The sequence below is a fragment of the Leptosomus discolor genome, chromosome 10 (genome assembly GCF_034619465.1).
Source record: "Leptosomus discolor isolate bLepDis1 chromosome 10, bLepDis1.hap2, whole genome shotgun sequence".
Lineage (NCBI taxonomy): Eukaryota > Metazoa > Chordata > Aves > Leptosomiformes > Leptosomidae > Leptosomus > Leptosomus discolor.
In genome coordinates, this window is record NC_141400.1 from 17,099,804 (window position 1) to 17,125,089 (window position 25,286).

A 25,286-nucleotide genomic window follows, 5' to 3' on the forward strand; every position below is an offset into this window, starting at 1 on the left:
AATTCTCCAAACACAAAATGACCCAGTCGGCTTCCAAGTCTACAGGCATGTATGTATGAGATGGGCTTTAATGAATCAATATTTTCCTATTGAGGAAAATGAATGCCTCTCATGGACTGCCTGCTCACAGCCTCCAGATGATCAAATCCACCGGGCCAAATCCTGAAAGCTGTGGGATTCCGAAACGATAACTCTTTTCAGTTTCAAGGAGCCATGAAGGGGCTTGGTATGAGATAAAATTTGATCTTTTGACCACTGGCACTGAGAATTTAGCACTGACTTTCACAGCAGATTCAAGGCAGAACAAGGGGAAGGGCTCAAACCACAGAAGAGAATTCCCTTATTTTCCTTATTAGGTTTTGAAGTTCAAACATGTGATCACCTCTTCCAATTATTAGAGGGATCACACAAGAATTTTGCATGGATGATGGGGACTGTAATTACAAAGCACATCGGCATGGTGTTTCCTTCCTTGATTCCCTTAAAAAATTGGCTGCACAATAATAAATGTAAAGTAGCACACAGAAATATCAAGATGTTTTCTGCCCCTCTTTTTAAGATACAGAAGATGCTCAAGGGAATGAAATTATCATATATTATAAGATTGGTTTAAATCTAGAGATACAAGCAATATGACCTTCAAATGTGTGCTAAGGTATTCCTCTTTTTGCCTAAAAAGTCAACAGCACAGCATTCATTGCCTTTCTATAGTTAATTTGTAAGTGGAACAGTGATATCTGAACAGACATATTTAAAGAAGCAAAATATTTTGGGTTGATTTCTAATCATCATTAGTACTCCTTATGTACAGAGCTTTAAACAGACTGTACTTTGGTGGCTCATGTCCATAAATAATGTCATTTGTGGTTCATTGGTTGAATTAATCTGGTATAAAATGACTAAATTGTAGGCTGAGCTCTTGATGAGTTCTGGCAGAGTACTAAGCAGGCAATCATAAACTTATTAATGAAAAGAGAATGATAGAAATTGAAATATTAAAGAAGCAGGAGGTAATAGATTAAAAGTTAATTTTGATAACATAACTTGCATCAAATAAGAAAATGGTTGACGCAAGAAACTCCTTTTTATTGCTTTCATATGCTATTTCTTCCAAAAGATTGCCATCAGATTGGAACTGCATGGCTGTGAAAGCGATAAAACACCTAAGACCGCCTTTTTCAACTCCTTATATATGCTGTCATTCACGCCTTTCTTGCTAATTAGTTTGGAACTGGCAAACCTGTGTGGAAGAGGTCTTCACAGTATAAGGTTTTTGCAACCTTTAACTCAGAAATGAAAGCCAAGATGCTTGCTGATGAATTCCTCAGGGTGGTCTGGGATACGGCTTCATCATTTTTCCTAGTGAAGTTTTGTGCCCGAGATGATGGAGGATGTTGAACAAGATACGAAATTCATCAGAACTCTGCAGAAAACCACTTCCACCATTAGAAGAGCCAAATTTTCCCACCCAACAGAGCCATACACACAGGGTAGGAAAGCTGTGAACGATGCAAGGCAAGAGGTGTAAGAGTCTGGCCCAACTCCTTAGAATTTTAGCCTATTGTTGTCAATGTCTTTCACTCCTAGTGAAAGCCTTGAGAAGCAATAACTGGAAAAGCTCAGAAGTGTAATGGTAAACTATAGAACTGTTTTACGAACACTAAGGATCAATCTTTGGTAGGTTTAAAAGTTGTGTCTATTGAGTCTGCATGATATTGAAGACACACAATTGTAAAAAGCAGCCAACTGACCAGCATCAAATGAAATGCAATATTTTTAAGGCCTAATTTGAAAATTTCATACGGAATCTATTGTTTGTAATGTTCACTGCAATTGGAATGCATAATGCCATTTACCAAAAGGCAGATTTTAAAATGCTGCACATTTAATACTTTTTCCACTATAATGGGATGTTGGAAATTGAAGAAAAGCTTTAATAAAATTCCTTCACTGTAAACATCAGTCCCAATCTTACAAAAGCATGCCTTTTATTAGCAGTAAAAAGACTTTTCCACTGAACACTTTCATGTCCTGGGGCTTCTACAGCAAAAAACCAGCAATAAATTTAGAATCTCCAGCAAACAGATTATTATATAAATACAGAATAATTTTCAGAGCACTGGAGGTCATTTGTAAACATTAAATAATAATTTCTGACTGACTGGATTACTCAACAGATTTAAGATAGGGATAAACAGCAAAAATATAGACACATATTAACTACTATTACCAATTTGCTTCCAGCAATTCTATGGTTAAGATTTTTAGCAGATAGAAAATACAATCAGGAAATAGATCCTTAATCTACTGGGCTGTGGTAAACCCCAAAAGACTGCAGATTCGAAGTCATGTGAGGATTAACATGGTCATAAGTCAGCCAACAGCTCAAGGCAAAAACACATGGATGTGACCTGCAAGGACAACGGTTAAATGTGGTACTGCTGACAGGTATATGGAGAGCCTGTAGGGCTGTCCTCTTGGGTCCCACAGCTTAATATACCTACCTGTCTGTATTTTAATAATAGTGATAATAATGGTGTGTCAAGGTTGTTTGAAAAAGCATTGAAAATCCAAGAATTACTCAGCTACTCCATATGCAAAGCCTAACATCTTCTTACAGGACAAGGATACAAAGGCAGTGAGTCCCATTCAACTTTATTCATTTGTTCGTTATTCATTTGTTGGCAAATCTCTTGATGTTCGCCAAGCAGATGACATTTATGCCAATTACTGTTTTCATTTCTTGCTCACTTCAGAGTGAGCAAGAGGAGCTTTCCAAACAACAAAGCAGCCAACATCCCTTATGCTATAAACAGCTCACAGTCCAAGTCAGGAATAGACAAATGCCATGGAGGAGGTGACTGAACTTTTAACTCAGCCTTCTTCCAGATATCTCAAGGGAAACAGAAGCTTTTGGATGCTAACTTAGCATTGGATGCTAACTCCCAACATTGATAAGAGCTATGTCAAGAGGTTTATATATAACCAGTTCTGCAGCCAACAAAAGAACCCACTGAGATAGTAAAACCGTTAAAGAACAAACATTGTGTTGTCCTTATTTTCTCTTTCATATATTTAGGTTTTCCTACTGGCTTGTGCTCCCTATGAATCTGCTGCATAAACTTATATTCGCACAGTAACTTTCAGACATGCATTTTCCACCATTATACATTTAAGTGTCACATTAGTCAGTTCTCATTTTATACATAGTTTATATAAGTGATGCTCAACTAGGCATGGCTTGTATTTATGTCAAACTCCCTCCCCCTCCTTCCTTTTGTTATCATGTTAATAAAAAATGTTTTGTTCACAGAAAAGTAATTTTGGATATTGTATGTTTCTAGTGAGGATGAAATAAATGTAGAATGCTATGTAAAACTCCTTGAAACAGCAAGTTGCATATATGTCTACCACATATATCAAGCCAGAGATACACAGAACATCAAAGCTAGAACTGTTCTCAAAGCCCAGCTGAAAGCCCACCTGGAATATGGACTTCCGAATTGCAGATATTCTACTGAAGCTCACAGAAGGGTAACTGCAGGTTTAAAGCAGGCGTGGATAGAACAGGAATTTAATAGAGGGGATTAATTTAAGAAATAAAGATTAAAATCTTAATAAGCAATGACTCAGAGAGAATATAATCCCTAAAGATGTGTAAAGAGTTTAAATAGCAAGAAGACAAAGTGATAATTTTGGGTTTAATTTCTTTACTGATCTCAGCAGCCAAGCCCCATAAGCTCTGCTACAGAGGAAAACCAAGACAGTCAAGAGGAATGTCTGTTTAAGAGTTTTCTGTGAGAAAAGAGTAAGAGCATTTGCAAAATGCTAAGTCTAGCAAAACCATAGAAGGTCGCTACTTCCAAATAAATGCTGAGGAACCATTTAGGAAAACTCCAGAAGTTTAAGCTGGATTTGAATAAATTTAGACTAGATATTAGCAGGTTTCTAACCAGAAAGGTTGAGGTGCTAAGGATTCTTCCAAATTGAGTAGAGGGGGCAATAACCTTATTATCTTTAAGACAGAACTTGGTAGACTAATGAAAAAAGTTTATATGATAGCTGTTGCAGAGGGATTTGACTTAATGATCCAAGAAGTCACTTCTGGTCCATTTTTATATACTGCTAAAAGCTTACAACTAGAAATGTCAAGAATATTATAAAGTGGTATTCAACCCATTCAATAATATTATCTTTAAAAGCACAAACTATTTATACATGTTAATTAAAGTGCAGAAGGTAATAGGTTATCTTCTTATTCTATTCAATATAATAGCAAAGGTATCCAGAGGTATGGAGGTGGTTTTCAGTGAGTGCTCTGATACTGGTCTGAAAGGAGTTATGCAGCAGGAGAATGTCTCAATAACCATTGTATTTTCTTTTGTGCTTGCAGCATCCTCACAGTAAAGTAGAGCACAGTAAGATAGGAGCTGCAGCGTAAAAGACAATGACCTTAGCAGTAAGACATTCACCCCAGCAGCCAGGTGCTTGGTGACTGTGAATAAAATACAGTAAATCCCCTGTCGATAGCAAGAACAAGTTCATCTATTGCTATTGCCAAAGCAGACAGAGATGAGGACTACACACTAAATTCCATTATAAAAGAGCTGTGCACTATCATATATTTCAAAAATTACTCAAGTCCAACAGGAGACAGTCACCTTGCACTACTCTAATGAGCTCTAAAGCTGATGAAGCATGACTAGCAATGAGTTACCAGTTCTGGGGAGAGAAGTGCAGAGCGGCTAATTGGCCTCGGGATGCAAAAAGCTTCCCATCTAGGCTATTGATGACAATCTTGGGCAATTTCCATGGGAGATAGCTGTGCTCTGCCTGACCATACTTTAGCATGTTTACATTTTTCTGTGTAAGTTTGAAAATGCATGGAAATGCCAAAATGTATCGGGCAAAACTTGGGCACATTTTGCTTTGAGTCAGGAACCATATTTGAATTCAGCTGTAAAGATGACTGTGGTACTTACAGTCAAGCAAAGTGGATCTTTCCTTCTACAGGTTTGCTAACATTCAGGGGTCTTCTGAGTTTTGAAATACACTGAAGTCAACAGTGTATCTAGAGCTCAGGAAAGCCAGAAAACAGCCTAAAAGGTACATGAATCTTGTCTATTGAAGGGAGACATCATAGCTAGCTTCCTCCAGAAAATAATAAACTATAGAGGATTTTCATACAGAAACTCCTGGCAGCAAAAAGGTCACTATCATGACTCAGAACAGAACCAGCTCATATCATCTTGACCGATGAAAGCTAGTCCCTCCACAGACTCTCCCTACGGTCTCTTTAGTTAAAAGCAATTTACCTTAAGCAGAGTTGAAACTGAGAAATGGACCACTTGGAGAATGAGATCTACAGTTTACAGACTATCCTGTTCAGTAGCATAATGTCTGCTTTTAAAACCAGTGAGTGCTGTTCCATTATTATTTAAGCAGCCTTGGACTGAATCCTGGTCTGTTAAAGATGGAGACTGTCTCGGAGGAAAAGCTATTGACCTTTGGGAGTTCATGCTTAGATTGTAATTTTCATAATCAAAATTGTAAAAATAACTGTAATGGGGAATAAAGGATAGTGCCAGACTCTTATGCTGCTCTCTCTTAACAGTCATTGGTCCCCTTGAGCACTTCCAGATTGATGGCACATCATACCATGTGCTCTCTGTCTTATTAAAAGGCAACTTAGCCCACATGTGAAAAACAAACATTCCCGATTTCCACATGTCTGTTACTTGTCTGCTGCAGGATCTAAAGCTTTTGCACTGTACCAGAGGCATGCCTTTGTTGTCAGGCAATCCGGAGATGAAAAACTTCGAAAAGCTTTCAAGTTTTCTCTAAGGACTTGCACACATCACTTGCACACCACTTGCACATCATATTATGTGCTGTGCTTGGCTGTGACCTCAAAGGCCCCTCTCTTTTTGATTTTCCTGGATTCTCATTTATTTTTCTGGACAAGCAGCATGAGCTCCAGTTAAATTGTGCAATGTACCATGAATGATTAGATATTAGAAAGAATAATAGTCTTCACAGAGTAATGCGCTATAGTTTACAAATTACAAAAAAATGCCATTTGCTCCATCCTGTTCATGTCTAGAACTTTCATTCATAGAGGATTAAAATAATTCTCCAAGATTCTGTCAGAGGTACCCTTGGGAATAATAAGCCTAAATTTTGGCAATTTCCCCAGTACAATATATTTGTTTGGAAAAAACCCTAACGTAATCTGTTAGGTTTTTATGAGTGTGTGTTTAATCAAATATTTCAATGCTCTTTCTTCTGAAGCAAAAATCTATGCCAGTAGATTAGAGAAATCAATGCTCAGCATTAGAGGTGGATAAAATGTTTTGCATGAAAACATTCTATTTTTTTTAGGGAAAACCAGATTTAGTTACTCCAAAACAGTTCGCAGAGAGATGTAAATATTGCTGCATTGTTACTTAGAAAAAAAATCCAACAAATTTGAAATGCCTTAATGTCTTTCTAAAATAATTGTCAAAAGATTTTTTTTTTCTTTGAACTGGGCAGTTTTCTTCCCTTAATTCAGAAATAGTTAATCGACAAGAGAATTAATTTGGTGCCCATAAACAAAACTGCAGAAAAAATTAACTCATAACTGTGAATTTGTACCAGAACTTACAAAAAACTCTGGGGATGTGAAAAATAATTTTAATATTTATGTTTTCTGCATCCAGTGCATACATTAACAATTTAATCTTCATAACAATTTTATTATAGAGCTGTATTATCCTAAATTATTGAGTGGAGTCCCACATCTCACCTAGTTACTCTATGAGGGCCTCAGTGTCCCAGAACATGTTTTTTGGCCTGCTGCCTACCCAAGATGCGTGAACAAAGTGTTCCACTGCAGCACCAGTGGGAAAAACTGCATTTTTCCTCAGCTAAGATTAAATAATAATTGAAATAACAGTATTTTTAGAGCAGTTTTTCCAAATTTTCTGCATAATTTTGCTAGCTTACCAAAAGTCATCAAGACTTCCGTGAAATGGGGGAGAATTCACCCTGTTAGGGAGTCACACCCCTTCCCTCTTCATTTTAGCACAAACTGAAAGAAAATTAGGGATATGCAGAGAAGTTAGAAATATTCATGCTTTGCTTTGGAAACATTATGAAGTAATAAAAACTTACTGAAAAATCTAGATGGACAGTCTCCATGGAGAAAGACAAAAAAATGAATAAACTACACAGTGGTCTTGCCCTATTATTTTCTGGGTTCTCCCATCTTCCTGCTTATGGTAGCCCTTTCAAGAAAATACAAGTAAAACACATACACTTCACACTGATAATGTGTGACATATACCCAAATATACCAACAGGAAGCTGAACAATGTTATTTTGTAAGTTGCCTTTGGGATATCCTTTTTTTCCCTGAATTGTACTTAATACACAAATGAACAACAATTATTTTCTGAATCAGCATGAAAATGAACAAGAGATTAGAAAAAAGCTATGAACTCAGCGAGGTTAACTGGGGAACAACTGATGTTATTGGTAGATCCAAAGATAATCAATCATCTCCCAGGTCTGGTTCTGTTACACCATCTCATACAGATTGTTCACGTATTCAGGCTTTGATAAACATTACCACATAAATCCCACAGAATTAAACATCATGAGCTTAGGAACAAGCCCTCCCTCACATCGGTCAGGCCACTGAGAATGTGGGAGTCAGGTTTTCAGCATAGGAAGATATTACCCCCAAAGGAATCCTTGGTGTTGTGCCAATCCTCATTAGCATCTAGCAGCAAAGCAAGCAAGAGAAAACACAGACATGCACGAGTCAGAGAGGAGAGCAAACCAACAGGGTTAGGGTTTATAGGCATTTTTAGTGCATTTTAAAAGGTAACTGTTGATCTAATACACAGACATTGAGGAATAGTGCTGTTTAAAATCCTCGCTTATGTGCACAACCTTTCAGTAAACTCCTAAAAGTGCATTTGCTGTGGTCAAAAATGTTTCTGTAATGCTCCCAAGCAGTTCTTAAAATCAGGTGGGTCACTGACATTCTTGCAATTATTAATTTTATTCATTTGTGAATTCTCTTTCAGATACAATAGAAAGCACACAAATAGCACACAGAACAGCAGTGGCATGAAAATGCTCAGTTTCACATATGCGGATGTTTTCCTGCACTTGTTTTCAACATGGTCCTTCCTACCCAGAAATGGTGTATCAACTGCAGGACTTGCAAAGAAAGAGAGGGAGATTTGTCTGCGCATTGTGGGTAAGTTTAGTTGCCAACACTGCCACATTGGTGAGACCAATCTTTTGATGCCTAATTTAGAAGAACAGATGTTTTATCTGGGAACTTGTCCAGATCTTAAAAAAAAATATTTGTGAGGAACTCGGTAGTGGCCACTTTTTTCAGCAGCAGTAGCCTCAAAAGTACTGAGAAATACTGAGTAAATAACTGGATTTCTAAGTCACAGCAGAGAAGCAGAGATGTTGCATGATTACCTTTGTGAGTGACATAGACTGCAGTGATGAACTAATTGGTGATCGCCCGTTAAATGGGCTGAACAAAGCTGTAAACCCTGGACATGTTAATATGCTCATTATTTTTTCATCAATGCGCTCTCCTCATTCTGTTCTTTTCAAAAAAGCCCAAGAGTGACATCCTTTCTTCCCATCAGCTGCACTAGCAATACCAACAGAGACAAACAGAATGAAGTTTTACAGGTCTGCAAATGTATGAGAAATCTTTGAGAGATATTAACTACTGCATTTCATGCAAAACTGAACTAATAAAGACTCTCCGTCATAGATCATGTCCAAATTGAAAGGGGTTTTAATCCACACAAACTGTTTCCTAAGGCTTTATCATTAGTCCAAGGACTATTAAACATACAAGAAGGTACCTTCAAATTTATCTTTTACACACTCTTCAATCACCGCTCAGTCTTGCCTCTTCTCTTAATGCCCTGTACAATTTGTACTGTAAATGCCTTAGAGGATGTGCTGACAACATGCTATTATCTGTCTGAAAGACCTTTCAGACACCTTCTCCCTGATCTTCAGGGCCCAGGTCCGCTCACCAGGTGACTGTGGAGGGGAAAGGAGGAGGAGGAAGAGGGAAGGAGGAAGCTGCACAGGAGGGGCCAGGCTGCCTCTGGGGCATGGGGCTTCTAGCAGGGTCCTTTGGCATCCCTGGGGTAACCCACAACCAAACCTATCGGCAGCGTGAGCTGCTCTCCCACAGACCCACCCCACGTGCCCTGCCAGCTGGGTCAGGGGATCCCACATCCAGCAGGTCCACCATGGGCAGGATCAAAGCCACGGCACTGTGAAACATGTGACAGCCGTGCTGCCAGATGGGAGACAGTCTTACTCTAAAGGTATGAGACTGAAACCCTTACAGGATGAGTTACCCATCACAGAGCCAAGGTCTGAGCAAATGTAAAATAACATGTTTCCATTCAACTTGATTTTGTACGCTGTTATTGTAGTCCTGCCGTGCTTTAAAAAGCGTGTATTCCAGCACAAAGGAAATGAAAGAGCAATGGCATTGTGTTGTCACTGGTGATTTCAAAGGTAGCTACACCACACCTGGAAAAATAGTTTCCTTGTGCTGCAACTCTCCAGTGAGCCAGTTAATCAGGTGGTGCAAATCGGCATAGCTCTGTCTGGAAGCCTCAGCAATAACGCAAGATGTTGCTCTCCTGATTACTTTTTGCTGAGCCTACATGCTTTGTAAAGCCACCACAGCAAGTTGATAATGATGCATGAAATGGAAAATCCTTCTGAGCACACCCAAAAGCAATGGATGTGCAAAGCAACCACAGTGGTGCTGTGTTATGTGAAGGTTCTTACCACACATGCGCCCACACCCATATATTCAGGCTTTCACTGGTTGTAAATAGGTGTAACTCCATCTCTTGAAATGCATTTACTCCTGATTAGCACAGCCTTAAATATGACTGCTGTCAGACGTACAGCAGTATTCAGGCCAGGCACAGAAAAAAGAACAGAATGTTGTGGGACTAAAGATGAAAAGCTTGAGTGGTATCACACCTCTGATGCAAACCAGTGAGAATTTGGCCTAGTTACTTTCCTCATTGACATACCTACCCTCTGAGACAAGGGTAGCCAGATATTTTGAGAATAATAACACTTTGGGGACATATGGGCCACTATCACACATCAGCAGTAGTTCTTTCAGCATTACAAAACTTGCTTGAAATTATTTGGAGAATTTTAAAAGTAACTTTTCAACACTTTTCTATTCATCTCCATAGTCACCGTGCTACTCAAAGGTTAGCTGAAATAGCTGCAGGCAGTGGAGGAATCATAGAGGGATCACACGAAACACAGCCTGGTTTCTGGGAAAAAAAAAGGATATTCAGCTTCTCCTCTATACCATTACTCGGTACCATTCTGACTACTTTTGGAACATTAAATACTGGAAATAGCTCAGAAAGCATTTGGCTCCACAGTTATATCTATATATCGTAAGGACTACTATATAATGCAAGCACCTTAAATCCATCCTAACTGGAAAATGTAAGTTACAAAATGCCAAAAATGTCATTAGAATGTAAGCACTGCACATAGCCATACTCCTAACAACCTTCCAGGGTTCATTCCATATTGAAAACCAAAGATTAAACATACTGCCTCATGAACATTACACTATTAACTTTGTATTATAAATCAAAGACAATTTTTTGTACTAGATTAGCTTCCTCAGCCAGGCAGCAGTGAGATAAGATGACATGTAGTACTACTACATGGGAATCACAGCATCCTGAGTTTACTTCGGCTTAAACAGCTGTAGAACTACAGTCTCAGCTGACAATGACATTTAGCGGCCCAAGTTGTAACAGGCAAATTTTTGCTTCCTTACTAAATAGGGAAAGAAATTGGAGACCAGTCCTTAGATTTATCACTCCAATGTAATGAAAGCAAGACAACGTATTTTTCTTAAAGTACAGACCAGCCGTTCAGAGTCACCCGTTACAGTAGTACAGGTTTTATTCGACATCTGTTGGCAAGTGGAGGGCTTATTTCTTCAGCTTTATTCCAGGTCTTGACGCATAAAGACTTTGGAGATACTCAAGACCAGTTTCCTTACTGGTTCTACTTCTTCTGCTTCCAAAATATGGCAATGCCAGTTTGTTTTCTCTAAATTTGTTTATAAATTCCTTCATTCTTGATTGTTTATAGCGTATTTCAACCTGTGCTCAGTAGTGGTTTTCTTTGTTTATTCATAGCTTCTCTCTGTGAAGTTCTGTGGTCTAATGTGAACATGTTGGCCAAAGCTTTTAACTTATTCGCTATTTCATTTGCTCTTAATTCAGTCATTCAACAATCAGATCTGGAGCTTTCTATAATTATGTGACTCTCTGGGGAGATGATTTACAAAGTTCCACCAATGTTTTTCAGTTCTTTACCAGATTTAAGCAAAGGTTTGATATATTTAAAAAAAAAACCCCAAACCCCTTATTAATCTCTTTTTAATTGCTTCTATTTAAGTTACTGGAACTGTAAATGTCTCTGACACAATTTTTTCATAGTCCAGGCTTTCAGATTTTAAAATATGCATAATTACTACTCTCTGGGAGGAGAAAACCACTCCCAGAACTGGGAGAGCATTCTGTACTCCACACTACATGGTGCACCATGTTGCAGTTCATCTTTTTGGAATAGCCTCAGTTAAACACTTACGCTTTTTTTTGGAAAAAAATACAAATTAAAGGGATGTTTTAAAATTATGGTTTTTAATGTTCATTTTGGAGTTTTCTCATTTTATTTCTCATCATACTGGATGTCTACGAAGACAAAAAACCCTCAAACAACATAAATTTTCCTTACCTGTGTACCAGCTGCTTGCGGCTTACACAAAGAGCTGTTTCATAGTCATGAGTGACACACACTTTATGTGGGCTGCACTTCACCTTCAAACATGGATCTTTGGACGGATCAAGGGCTATAAAAAAACCAGACATATTAAAAAAGTGAGAAATGCACACAAAGTTACCTCTTAGTTGACAGATGACAATTGGTTAGAATGAACACTCCCACATCTGAGTGAATAAATACTTTACCATTTTATAGTATGTGCTGGTGTTTTCAGAGTGCATGATAAATAGAGAAGTTTACAAAGATAGATGGAGAACTTAAAGACTCTGATTATTGAACAGTGATCTGAATCTAACTTGCCATTCACATTATTATTAGACATGATACTTTGTGATGAAGTTCTGGTACAATAATCTATATCATGCTGTTTATTTAATAGAAAAGTTATGGTGGAATAAAATACCCTCTCAAGTAATAAAATTACTAGCACTTTACAAGCTATCTAATAACTGACATATTGCAGAGTGCTAACAAAATTCATTTCACAGATACTGCATAACAGGCGTATTCTTTTGTAGAGATTATTTTTAATTTTTACAGATAAGCATCTGCTGTACTTAGAATGCTTGAGTAGAAGAGCAGTAATAACAAAATAATCCTGAGCTTTTATACAACAATGTACATCACCAGCAGTGCTGTCGGAAGAGGGATTAGAGAACATGATGACTTGCTATCTCAGAGCAAGCATGCCCAAGCTGTTGTCCCTGCTGATGCTCCCCAGGGAAAGTTCATTTCATCCTCTAAATTCAGTCCTTACACTCTTTATTCTCCTTCCGACACTATTCAGTGTTACCCCTCTTGGTAGTAGCATCCCTGCTTTGGTCTGAGGCTCACGTTCTCCAAGGAGTGACCACTGCTGCTTTGTCCTTTTCTCCAGTAGCCTAACAGGACCTGGGGACAGACAGGGACACATAGCCCAGAAATGTATCTTCAGTATTTCAGTCAGCCCCAGGATGAATAATACAGTGGTCAATCCTTCTCTCAGCGGTTCTGAAGTTACTGGAGAACAGAACAAGGCAGCAGTAAAGAGAGCTTCTCTCCCTCTAATGTGATGGATGATTTGAGGTACCGAAGCTAGTCAGGAGTCCAGAAAACGTGCAAAAGTGATACGCAAGCCTGCGTTGGAATGTGCAGGGTACTAGGCCTTACCATCTGGTACCCTCTTTACAGTTTTGTTATTCATTTACCAATCCTCTCGTTAAAATCTGCCTCTCTATAACAGTGTACTGCGATAATGGACTTGAAAGAGCGAATAATGCTGTACCCTAATGATGATGCCAATGGACTTAAAGGCCTGCAGACAGAAAGTAAGCACCAAAACTGGCGTTTAGCCAGGACACAAGGATTGGCACGCATGTGCACATGCACACACACACACATGCCCCGCTTATAGAATCATAGAATGTATTGGGTTGGAAGGGACCTCTAAAGGTCATCTAGTCAAACCCCCCTACAATAAGCAGGGACATCTCTAACTCAGTCAGGTTGCTCAGAGCTCCATCAAGCCTGATCTTGAATGTCCCCAGGGATGGGGCTTTCGCTGCCTCTGGGCAACCTGTTCCAGTGATCCACCACTCTCATGTTAAAGAACTTTTTCCAAATGTCCAACCTAATCTGAAAAGGGTACTTGGAGACTGAAATGGCACAGTGATACACTGGCAATATTCTAACAGGAGGCTCCTGCAAAGATTCTCATTTACCTTGCGAAGAACCACTTTCTCCAGATGCCTTACAAACACACTCAGAAAGGAGCAGTGAGAGTGTGAAAAGCCCCTTCTTTTTTCCTCTATATAAAAAAATGTCTCCTAACACTAAATGAAGAAAGTAGTACACGGCATATTACACTAGGTTTTACTAGAACTGTACATACCTTTCCCCTCTCCTCAAACAAATAAAGACATTAAGCATGTATCGGAGGCCTGGTGTGGTAAAATTAGGATTTGTTTCGGGATCATCCTGTTTAGCACCCAAACTGAGTGAGAGGGTCTGATCTCAGTGGAGGCAGGAGCTGCTCCCTCAGAGAGGCAAGAGGTTGCTGATGCAGCCTCCTGGTCCCTACAGAAGCTCGACAGAGGCAGACAGTATTTGCTGTCCTGCCAGTGTTCAAGCCTGACTGCTTCCTTAAATGAGAGGCGATTTGGTAATCTTTGAAATAAAAAAAAGAAGAGCGATACAGTGCTATGCTGGATACCACTCCAATGAGAACAGCGATCCCACCCGGGAAAAATTTCCTATAAATACTTTTCTGCCATCAAGTCCCATTTGAAGGGCTATCTAAATTCCTTCTCTTACGAAAGGATGCTTCTGAAGACCAGCAATAAGACTGCCAGGATGAATTACAAATATTCAAAAAATGGTTACGTGAATACCTCAGAAGGAGGGAAGTCACAGCCATACAGAGAAATTTCACTTCTGTTTAAGAAGTGATATTTTAAGAAGTGATATTTAGATAAGCTTGGTTTTGGACATTGTTTTGCCACGGATTTGACTTTCTGTTCCTCTTCAATGTGCCCTCAAATCCCATTTTACCTCTCCTCTCCCTGCCCACATAATGGGCCACTTTCGGAAACTGGCAACTCTCAGTTTCATTTTTGGGACTGTATAAAGCTCTTATTGCAAATTATGGTGATTGAGTTTCCCACTTTTACTGACCGATCAGAGAAACTTCTAAAGCATACTATCTGAAGTACAAGAAGTTTCAGTTTGCAATGTACCAAATTTCTTTATAGGACAGCAAAGGTACTTCCAACAAGCAGAGGATTCTTCTGTTTTTCTGCAGTGCTGAAGTGCTGCAGCTGTTCTGCGTTGGTTTAAAGAGCCATAGCTACAAGCTCTTACCACATTAACACCACTACACATTTTGAGGGGCAGTTGAGCTTCACAAGTGCGTATCTATCTAGCGGAATGCCTTTGGTGTAAGACATGGGGAAATTGTAAAACCGGAACAGAAGTGTTAGAAGCTTTTTCTTTTAAAGCCATTAAAACCGATAGAAAAGGTGAAGAGAGCAAGGAAGGAGCAAAGACCGTCTGTTCCCGCACCATAAACAAGGCATCAGCATCCAGTGAGTTGCCTTTAGGAAAACATATAGGCAGTGTTTGAGGGGCCAGGGTCTGTCCCACTGAAAAAGCTCTTCAGGCGTGCTTTGCTTTGCCTTTTGGTGTCCTTTCTCAGTCAGACTAACAGGCACATGAGAAGTAGCCCATCCCCTGCTCGTTACAGTCCCAGAACACAGTGGATGAGATATACATTCTTAATCCTCTTACTTCGCTCTCACTGGAGACTGAGTTAAAGACTGAGGCAGATATTTGACAGGGATTGAAATGGCAAGCCACAATTTCCTTACCTATCTGTCTACCTAGATATCCTTAAACAGCAAAACAGAGTGAGATACCTTCCTCCTGCAAAGCCTTTAGTAAGTAAGCACCACTTGGAGCTTGAAGGATCACCAGAGCATAGGTTCAGTGGGCTGATGTAATTCAAAGGTCATATCCACACAAAAAACATTAATGACCAGAACTTTTGCTTGCTTGCAGCTGGCTTTGCTCTTTTACTGGAGCACAGGCACGTTGTCTGCTTTTGCTGGTGACACATCCTTGATGCAAAACACTGCATCAACAGAAACCATCGTGCAAATTGGCTAGAAGCCCAGGGTTAATAGCTGCCGACATTGCTGGGCTGCTGGAGAGCACTCTGGCCTTGTGCTCACAGTCTTCTGTCAGCTGGAGCCTGCAGAAGTGGGGTTGTGGGTTTAGCCTTGAAAGTCAATACTAGTTTGGCATGAATAAGAGAAGGAAGTTGGGCCCACATGGTCTATGTGACATCATGCACAGTTTCAATTCTTGGCATTTTTTCGTAGTAAGATTTACTATACCCACTTCAGGAACTCCTTAGGTCTTCTAAGGCAACAAAAATGCATGCACTTCTGAAGTATGTATGTTCTGAATTAGCATCACACAATACATTATTGTTAAAAGAAACACAACTTTCAAACATTTTGTAATTAAAAGATTGTCTATCAAAAAAGAAAAATATTGTTGAACGGTCATCAGCTTGAAGCAAAGGAATGGGAAAAGATGTGGCTGGAAATCCTGGTCACTATTTCCTTTTAAATCAAGCCTCAACTTCTCTCTACCTCAGTGTCTTGCTTCTAAAATCTGAAAAGAATAATAATGCTGGCAGTAATAATAAATAAAGCTTTTCCCCACCTGGGTGAACTATTTCATTCATGGTGGAAAACCTCATGAAAATCCTTAAATGGAACACACTATAGAAGCACCATTTATTATTCATTACAAACAGCCCTTACCTACAGTTCAAAACAGTAGAAGGAAGTTTATTAAATACAAGCAAAATCATGGGCTTTGTCAGAAGACAGCAAAATCCCCACGATGTGGATTATTATTTCTTGAGATGTTTTTCCACTTATGCAAAATGCATGATCCATATGAACATAAAAAGTCAAAATAGGGATTTATATGTCTGCAAAGTTCCTCACCATGTTAAATAAGTTTGGAAGGTTGTACTACTGCTAAGCAACACAAGCCCTAAGGAGAGCTCATAATAAGAAACAATTTCTGAAATATGCTAATCAAAGATCATGCTTTGTTAATCAGATTTCTACATGACTAGGAGCAGACGCTCATCATCTGCAGAAGAAAAGACCCTTGGGAATAAGATTAAACATAACAACCATATTTGTCATCACAGTTCTTTTTGTCCTAAAGCAATGAGTATGAAATCTTTGAAAATGAAGAGCCAAAAGTACAAACAAATAAATGAGAGTGGGAAGAGGAGCAAGAAAATTTTTTTTCTTATCAAGATTTTATCAGCTGGAAAGAAGAACTACAGCCATCCCTTTTCTATAGCAGAGTCTGCACATGCATACTTAGGTCTGTCTACACAGTAATAAAAAAAAAATCCCTTAGGCCTGGTTTTAGTATGTGAACATTTTTCCACTTTTTCTTTAGCCTAAGACTGAAGGTGAAATTGATACCCTTAGTTAACCTGACCTGACAGTGGCTGATGATTGGCCCAACATTTTTGGAGGGGATACATATCCAGCCAGTATTGGAATTAAAGGTTTCACATGACCGCAAATTCTTTGATAAAACCCACTTCAGTCACCCTGCCTGTCTCATTTTGAGTCCAAGCTTCATAGTTTCCTGTCCTGAGCTTTTCTTTCCCATGTTGTTCAAATGCCTGCACAGCTGGTCTCCAAGGGAATTTTCCACCCCAAGAGACAGCTGGCTGAAATACAGGGCAATACAGTACCGCACATCTCTCAGCATAATCGCTTTCAGCAGTTTTTTTATGCTGGGAAATTTAGAATTTCTGGCTTTTTATCCAGGCTCAAAAGTCTTACTCTTCCTCACGTAACACCTAGATGTTTCAGCTGCTGACATTTGTTTTCTGGCCAAATGTCCCGGTACTCTGAGCTGTGAAGTCTCTTCCTGTCTGACAGAGCACCAGTGAAGAAGTGTTTAGATGGGCTGAACTTTCTGCTTCATTGCCCACAACACTTTTGTAGGAAAATTGTACTCTATAAGTCAGCTGATTGCACTGCAAAGGGGAAAGGCTTTCATATGTACACAGTGACCCAAAACCTGCGCTAAGCCCATTTATACAAAATAGACATACAATATCAGAATGACTTGCATTTCTTTTTTTGGTCAGGCTTTTATGCATAGCAACCTAAGTTCCCTCTTGAAACTGTGAAACTTCTGTGGTCATCCCACAGAGATACCAGAATAACTGGTAAACAATAAACATCAGGGATTGCATCAGACCATTAACAACGCCCTAATGGTATGCTGACATCTCTTTCCAATACCAAAAGGATTACAAACACCAACTGCATCCCAAATCCCATTCCTTCCCAGCTCCACAGAGCAGACATGGGAACGTTCGCTTATGAACTGTACACACTTTCCCCTCCCCTCCTTGTACCATTCACCAGGGGCTGTTTGCAATATAAATCAGTGTTGGACAAAGACTTAACAACAGTGTTTAAGACACTTTTCTACTACATTTCATGTTTTTATATATTGCCACTATAAAAGAAGATTTATGACTTGCAGGAAACTTCTTAGTTCAGACAATGGCAGTACAGGGAGAAGTTGCTCTATAAGACTGCAGCTGTGTACGCTGCAGCTGTGGGTCATTGTGTTAATCACAACAGAGTAAATTTATTTTTCACATATTTGACTTTAAAAGGGCGATAACAAATAAATACTTTCAGCGTCTTGCAGCAATGTACGTGTAATCCTGCAGAAACTGTACAACTAGTTCACAGCAAGATTTATGAGCTTGATTCTCTTTTTATGACCATTTGTTGGGGGGAAGAGAGTAATTTCAAACTCATAGCTGTTTAGTGGAGCTGAAACAAACTACACAATCAAAAAGGAACAGCATTATGTAAATACTGGGGGTTTTGTGTTCAAATTTGCCTGACAATAAGTACTATGATCACTCAATGACAAAAATACTTCTGCATAATGAAATGTCAAGAGCAGTTGCGCTTATGCGATCCTCTCGGAACTGTTCTGACTATATGAGAAAACAACATTTGTTGAGAAAGGTATGATGAACTGGAAAATGGGACCCGCTGTCTTCGCTGCAGAGATCCTAGTGCATATTTCAAGACGAAAGAGACTGATAATAAAACAAAACCTCTCAATTAAATGATGTATTACATTATAGGTGTGCATTTCAGTATTATTATGTATTACTTGATTCCAGCAATACGCCACAAGCAAGCAGGAGAAGGAGAGCACAACTCCTGGCTGTACAAGCCCGCAGCTAGGGCACGGGGATGAGAGAGCTGTGAATGCAAGCTGGTCTGGGCAGGCAGGACGGAGGACTGACTCCTCACCTGGCTTCCTCCCCACTCAGCGTGAAGCTCAAACAGCAGCTCAGGTCGAACTTCAGATTTAAGAGGCAATGTTTCAAATCAGCATCTTGTCTCCACTTACAGCACGGTGACAGGCAAAGAGAAAGGGTGATCAAAGCAGCTAAGCAGTGACTTGGAGGAATTTTACTATATACTTCCATGAAAACCATCGTATAGCAAACGTGTAAGTAGCCAATGCAGCCAGCTTAAACGTATTAATAACAATCTTTACAAACTTTGCCCTTGATTTTTGCTAGGAAAAGGGCATGTTTTCAACGCGTGATGGCTAACACCAGTTTTGGTTTTAATATTTCAGTTGTTAGAATTAAACCATAGATTCCCCCCCGAATATGAGCTTCTGTTCAGCTTTAGAGTAGATGATGAGTTTATGCTCTTTTCTTAAGGTGAACATGGCCGTACATATTAACTTAAAGAGCACTCAGATGAATACTGCTCCTCTGAAAACATAATAGTTTTCAACGCTCGAGTGGTAAACTTCAGCCAGTCCATGTGCTGAGGTTAGACTGTCAGTGGAGCTTAATCCAAGTGCAACGGGACTACCCGAGCACCCTTGTATGAACAAGACACCCAGGTAAGCCTGTGATGGACTTGCAGGATTTTATAGCCATTCAAAAGGTTTCTGCCTATACCCTTTCCCCAGATTGTCTTATTTTACAGGTTGGACACATTGAGTGGCTAAGACTATGTTGCTCATTGGAGCTGAGTATAAAATTTCTTCTTAGACCAGGTATTGTTAATAATTCTGGTTTTAAAAAAATATTATTTAATAACAACTGACACCCACACGTCCCATAAATTGCAAATAATTACTATTGGTTTTATTCTGCTTCTGCAAATCTTGGCATAAATCATTCTGCATCATTAGGGAGAAAATTGGTGTTAGCCCTCCCCCAAGTCTAGGGGAGAACATGTCTTCGATTAACAAGCTCAGATATTTAAGTCCCCCTCACACATGCTTCCTCTCTGCATAATTACTCAGAGCAATTTGCATACAGAAATTAATTCAGCTGAAAATTAATTACCGTAGGCCTGAATGTTTCGAACATGTATGTGAATTATTTTCAGTAAATGAAATTTCACAAGGCAGTTAAAAAGTAACATCTCAAACTGTCAGCATTTATTCCATCACTACGTAGTATTTTTGTATAGTTTTATTTTGGAGCACTCTAACATTTGAGCGGCTGAAGACGTTGGTATAGTGCACAGAAACATCTATTTTAATTTTTACAGGCACTTTCAAAAATAATTTCTTAGAACTGACATATAATTGCTTTTGACATTGCTGAGGGCCATCCAAGGCAAAAGATGCTTCAAAGGACTCTACAGACTTCCTTTCCAAAGCAAAGGCTAAGAACCCGAGTATTTAAATGAACTTCCTTCACAAATATATAGAATTCTGACGCAATGAAAGTAAGTGAAGAAAAAAAGATAGGACTGACTGTAATTAGGAAATGTGCTTCCATTGGTGGATGTGATAATCAGTCACAACCATCAGTGTAGGTACTTGGCTAGCAACTAGAAGAGAGACATGTACAAGACCAAAGTTGATTTGCTAAAGAGTCACAAAAGAGAAGCTCCTGGTTTGATCTCTGACAATTAATTGTTATGATTTATGTCTTAATATACTGCAAATGTATCTCCAACACTTCCCTACACTGAGGCATGTTTTAAGTATTTCATATACTTAGGCACATTTAGCTAATACATTTATCTTTTTAACTTGCTTTGTTTTTCAGCTAGCACCAGGGTCACTTCCCACAAACAACTCTCCTGCCCGCAACCATAAAGGTTCAACCAGCGTGCAAGTACAGAGCACTTGCATCTGTTCAATAAAGGATGATCTGCCACCAGTGCCACAGTGCTTCTCTAAATTCCAAGCACTTCCACCATGTGATAGTTTGTGCTTTTATGTGTCATACCTGAGGGTGTGTTTCTGCATATCCCGGTAAGCTGAAGGCAAAACAGACCTAAAAAACCCACAGACAGAAGGATGTTGGTCAGATGTTCCATTCAATTATTAATCCCAAGAAGTAGGGAGGGTACAAAAATAATCCCATTCCCTGGGACTCACAGGGCTTTGGTGTATGTGTAATACACAAAGCAGCTCTACAGTTTCTGGTTTAGAGTCCCCAAAACCCCCGGGATGATCCAGCTTCAAGCTTCCTGGGATCGAAGTGGAGAGCTTCAAAAGACTGCTCTAATCTTTAGCTGGTGGAACATGAGAAAATGAAGAAACTTCTGCTTCTGCCTTGCAGGGAGGACACAGTTCTGTCTTAATAGATCCTCAGCACAGGAGCAGAGCTAAACCCATGGCTGTTTCTTTTGGTCAGCCTCAGCTCTCTGTTTGCTTTTGAAAGGTACCCCATAACCACGCAGTCGAGCATCGCTCACCCCAGGCATCCTGATACTCCCTCCAAATGATCTCCACCCTACCAGCTTCTCCTTCTCTGTCAAAGGCTCGTTCTGAAGAGGAGGCTGAGAGGAGACCTTGTTGCTCCCTACAGCTACCCAAAAGGAAGATGTGGTGAGGCCAGTGCTGATCTCTTCTCCCAAGTAGCTAATGACAGGACAAGAGGAAATGGCCTCAAGCTGCGCCAGGGGAGATTTAGATCGAATATTAGGAAAACATTCTTCACGGAAAGAGTGGTTAGACATTGGAACAGCCTGCCCAGGGAGGTGGTGGAGTCACCATCCCTGGAGGTGTTCGAAAGACGTATAGATGTGGTGCTTAGGGCCATGGTTTAGCGATGGGCTTGGCAGAGTTAGGATAATGGTTGGACCTGATGATCTTAAAGGTGTTTTCCAACCAACATGATTCTATGAATTCTATTCTATGATTGTAAGTCAGATTTCAGTTTTGTAAGAAGCTGAGGCTGCATTTTTTGTATCTGTGATTGATCTTGGGTCCTGCAATACCCAGCTGATGCCCTTAAATCTCTAGATCTTGGTACCAGAACAGAGCTTTTTTCTTCTCTCCAAAAGCCAGTATGATTTTATTCTTGTTGCTGCTGGGGAAATACTGAAAATACAAACTATAAAGATTTTTAAAAAATAAAAGCCATACAAAGGACTCCAAATCATTCTATTAAAAAAAAATTATATTTTAGATAATTTTGAGATTTCTGAATGCTTGGACTTGACAATCCTATGGTAATTTTGAAATGCCAGATATAATTTTCCCTGTGAACTAACCTAGACTATTGCTGCTTTCTATTACACTGGAGTGAATTATCATTTATTTAGTGGGATTTCATTTAATACAAATTATTTTACTCCAAAGCCAATGAAAACAAAACAGGATACACCTTCTTCAGAAAATAACATTTTAAATTATTAATGCATAATTAAAGATACACCTTTCCAGTTTAGATGAATACAAACACATATTTTGATTTGCTTGGAAAGAAGTTGCATCATATGTCATGAAACCCTTCTGTAATACTTCTGAAGCTGTTGTACACTTTAACTGAAAGAGTAATACAATGGGAAAAAAATTACTGCGATTTTATTCAGATAGCTAGTTTGTGAGATACTGAACCCTTTTCCAACTTTGATTAAAAGCTATAATGAAGTGTAATACTGTGAACTATGAGTAGAAAAAAAATAAAATTGAAACAATATAGAACTCCTCTGTATTTTTCATACAGAAAAATCTCTTACCAATCAAATTTTATTATTCTTCAATAGATATTTTATGGCATGAAATCTAATTTGAAAACATAAATAACAAACATATCTTTGAATACTTATTTTTTAGAGGTAATGCAAAAGCAAAAGTGTATCACTGTTATTACTGATTCCACCAGGAAATAGTAAAAAATAAGGCCCAAATGACTGTTTTTATGAATCAGTATTTCAGTATGCATAATTACAATTTTTTTCTCAGACAGCACTGTAGAGAGCTAGGCAAGCCATAAAAATTCTGGATACGAATCCTCTGAAAGGCTGACGAGTTTGCTCTATTTGTCGACAGACTGAATGTCAATGTTGTTACAGTTACAGCAATTCCCAGCCAGGCACCCTGCCTATCTCTACATACTCATATCTACATGTTAAATTAGATAAGACATTCAGCCCTGGAAAGGAGAAAACCTCTACTTTTTCCATTAAGTTCCTTTGCTTATTTGCTACGATAAACGAAACAGAATTTGGCTCCAAACATTATAGCTATTGAGTATAAAATATAGGAGCTCATTTTACACTTAATTAATAAGGTACAATATGGATAGCATGCTTTGAAACAGTATGCTGTGAGAGAATGACCAACTTTACACTTGTTCTTAGCATTGTCAGCATCTCAGCGCACGGGCCGTGGCTGACCTAGGCAATGGGCAGGAAGGAAAGGACATCCTTATGTTGTCTTCTTGTTCTATCATTGTCTTTTTTGTGACTTGGGATAAATGAGTTAGTCACTCAATGCCTCCCTCTCTTTTTCAGCATTTAAAATGGGGATAGTAATACTTTCTGTCTAGGAATCGCCCTGGGACTCTTGGAAGGCATCACAGAACACAAGCAAAGGGCCCCTGTGAATGACTTGTAATGTAATGATTTCAAAACAAATAAATTCTGCAGAACTAAGACCCGTTTCATGTTCATTTATGGCAGTCTCATTGTCTCCATGGAAACATGGGCAAACCACTTCCATTTTCTACATCAACACAGGAAGATTTGTTTCCATATTACATTAGTTGTACTATGCACTGACAAACACAAAAATAAAAGACTTTTTAGACGGATTTCATTATGAAAAGACAGCAGTTTCAGTCCTATCACATGGAAGCAGGTCCTGGCAGCCTGATTCCATGGTGGAAAACCTTGCAAGATGCGCAGCATTCTGCAGAACACCTCTGGATTGGGGACGAAACAGAAAAATTGCAGATTTGTAAGTTTACAGGTAAGTAATTTACTGTCAGATGAAACCACTAGAATTATTGGATTTTAGCCATGAGATATGACCAAATACCCCCTACAGGAGTGCTGCTGCTACTACACATGGTTTGTACATAATCTAGAAATTTGTACAACAGGAAACACATCAAAAGTGTGAACTGGCTGGGGGCTGGCTAGCTTAATAGATTGTTGCCTAATGTAATTTTCATTGCTTTTGAGAGGAATTACCTAAGCAGGAAAAGATTAAGCTCCTCTATGGATAATCAATTAGTCATATAATTGATATCTGGAAAAGGCTTAAATAGGAAATAAATGAAAGGACAAACATGTGTCCTGTCTGGTTCTAATGTATAGTAAATATAAATACAGCAAAGAGAACTGCTTCTTCTAACATGTGTTTAACAGAAACAAGTACTGTGAACATCTAATACCATTCCTCAATCCACAGTGCAGGAGAGAATCTCTAATGTGAAACAAATAAAGATGAAAATTCATAAACTACAAAATAATTTTGTAAAAATTACCTCCACTCTGCTGGAATTGACCAGCAACTGCTGGAATTGTGCCAAAAGCAGAAATTTTGAGACTGGGAGTTTCTAAACAGAAGCAGATTGGTGACTTCTGCACAGAATGAAATGAAAGGGTAAAATGAGCAGCTAACCTCAGAAGTGGAAAAAGCAGATTGTCAAATGGGCTGGAAGACAGAAAGTGGTTGCAAGGAAGAGCATTAGCATTACAATTTAGAAGTGTCTAGTGGTATGACAGCAACGAAAATACAAAGTTATAGGACTGGTACAGCCCTGCAGAATAATATAGAAGGAAAAAAACCCAACACAGATCTTTCTACACCGTTTTTTCTTGCTATGCTTTAGTTGCTACAGAATTGTGGAAACTGATGATCAACTTTTAATTCACACAGTCTACAGTTCCTCTCCTGGTTTTGAGACTTCAAAATTAATTTTTAACAACAAAAGACCACCTCTATGGAGCTGCTGCTCAATCCACACGCTTTGCAGTTGTCTTTTTATAGTTCTCTGGCAAACAGTGTAATTCTAGTCTCATTAATGCATTCCAGAACATCTCAATATGTCTTTTGATAAGTGATTGATAATAATTTTTAAACACACAAAACCAACATTTAGAAGGCTTTAAATGGATTCCCAGACTAATTAAAATGCTTTATGTTTCTCAAAAAATTGTACATCGATGAAGATATCATCTGACAGAGGAGAAATGCTATTTCTCTTGCCAATATTTAGCTAAAATAATTCTGAAAGAAGATCCTTTATGAAGAATTAAAGTTTAAACAGTTCCTTGTGGATACTTGAGTAACTGTCTGGAATAACGAAAATGTTTTGTCCTTTTCCCACAGAGAAAGAGCTGAGGCTGCCTCAGGCAATACATCAGCAAATTCTGTAACTTTGCACTCGGCATGGTAGCTAAAATCCACTTCTACAACAGAGGAACAACTGTTCACATGAGAATTGCTTGATTTCTGGAACACCTAGTCAAGAAATGCCTTGAAAAAGAGTAAGCTTCCTGAGTTGTGAAGTAAGACTGAATTATTCAGGGTTCCTGATGTAGATGTTACTTTTTATT

General features: G+C 38.9%; 1 protein-coding gene across 1 annotated transcript in view; it reads right to left on the reverse strand.

The window, feature by feature from the left end:
• Positions 1–25,286, reverse strand: part of SPOCK1 (SPARC (osteonectin), cwcv and kazal like domains proteoglycan 1) — a 311,125-nt gene that overhangs the window by 115,499 nt on the left and 170,340 nt on the right. The window contains exon 3 of the mRNA XM_086470913.1: positions 11,839–11,953. Within this exon, the coding sequence (XP_086327039.1) occupies positions 11,839–11,953 (115 nt within the window). The remainder of the gene's footprint in view (positions 1–11,838; positions 11,954–25,286) is intronic.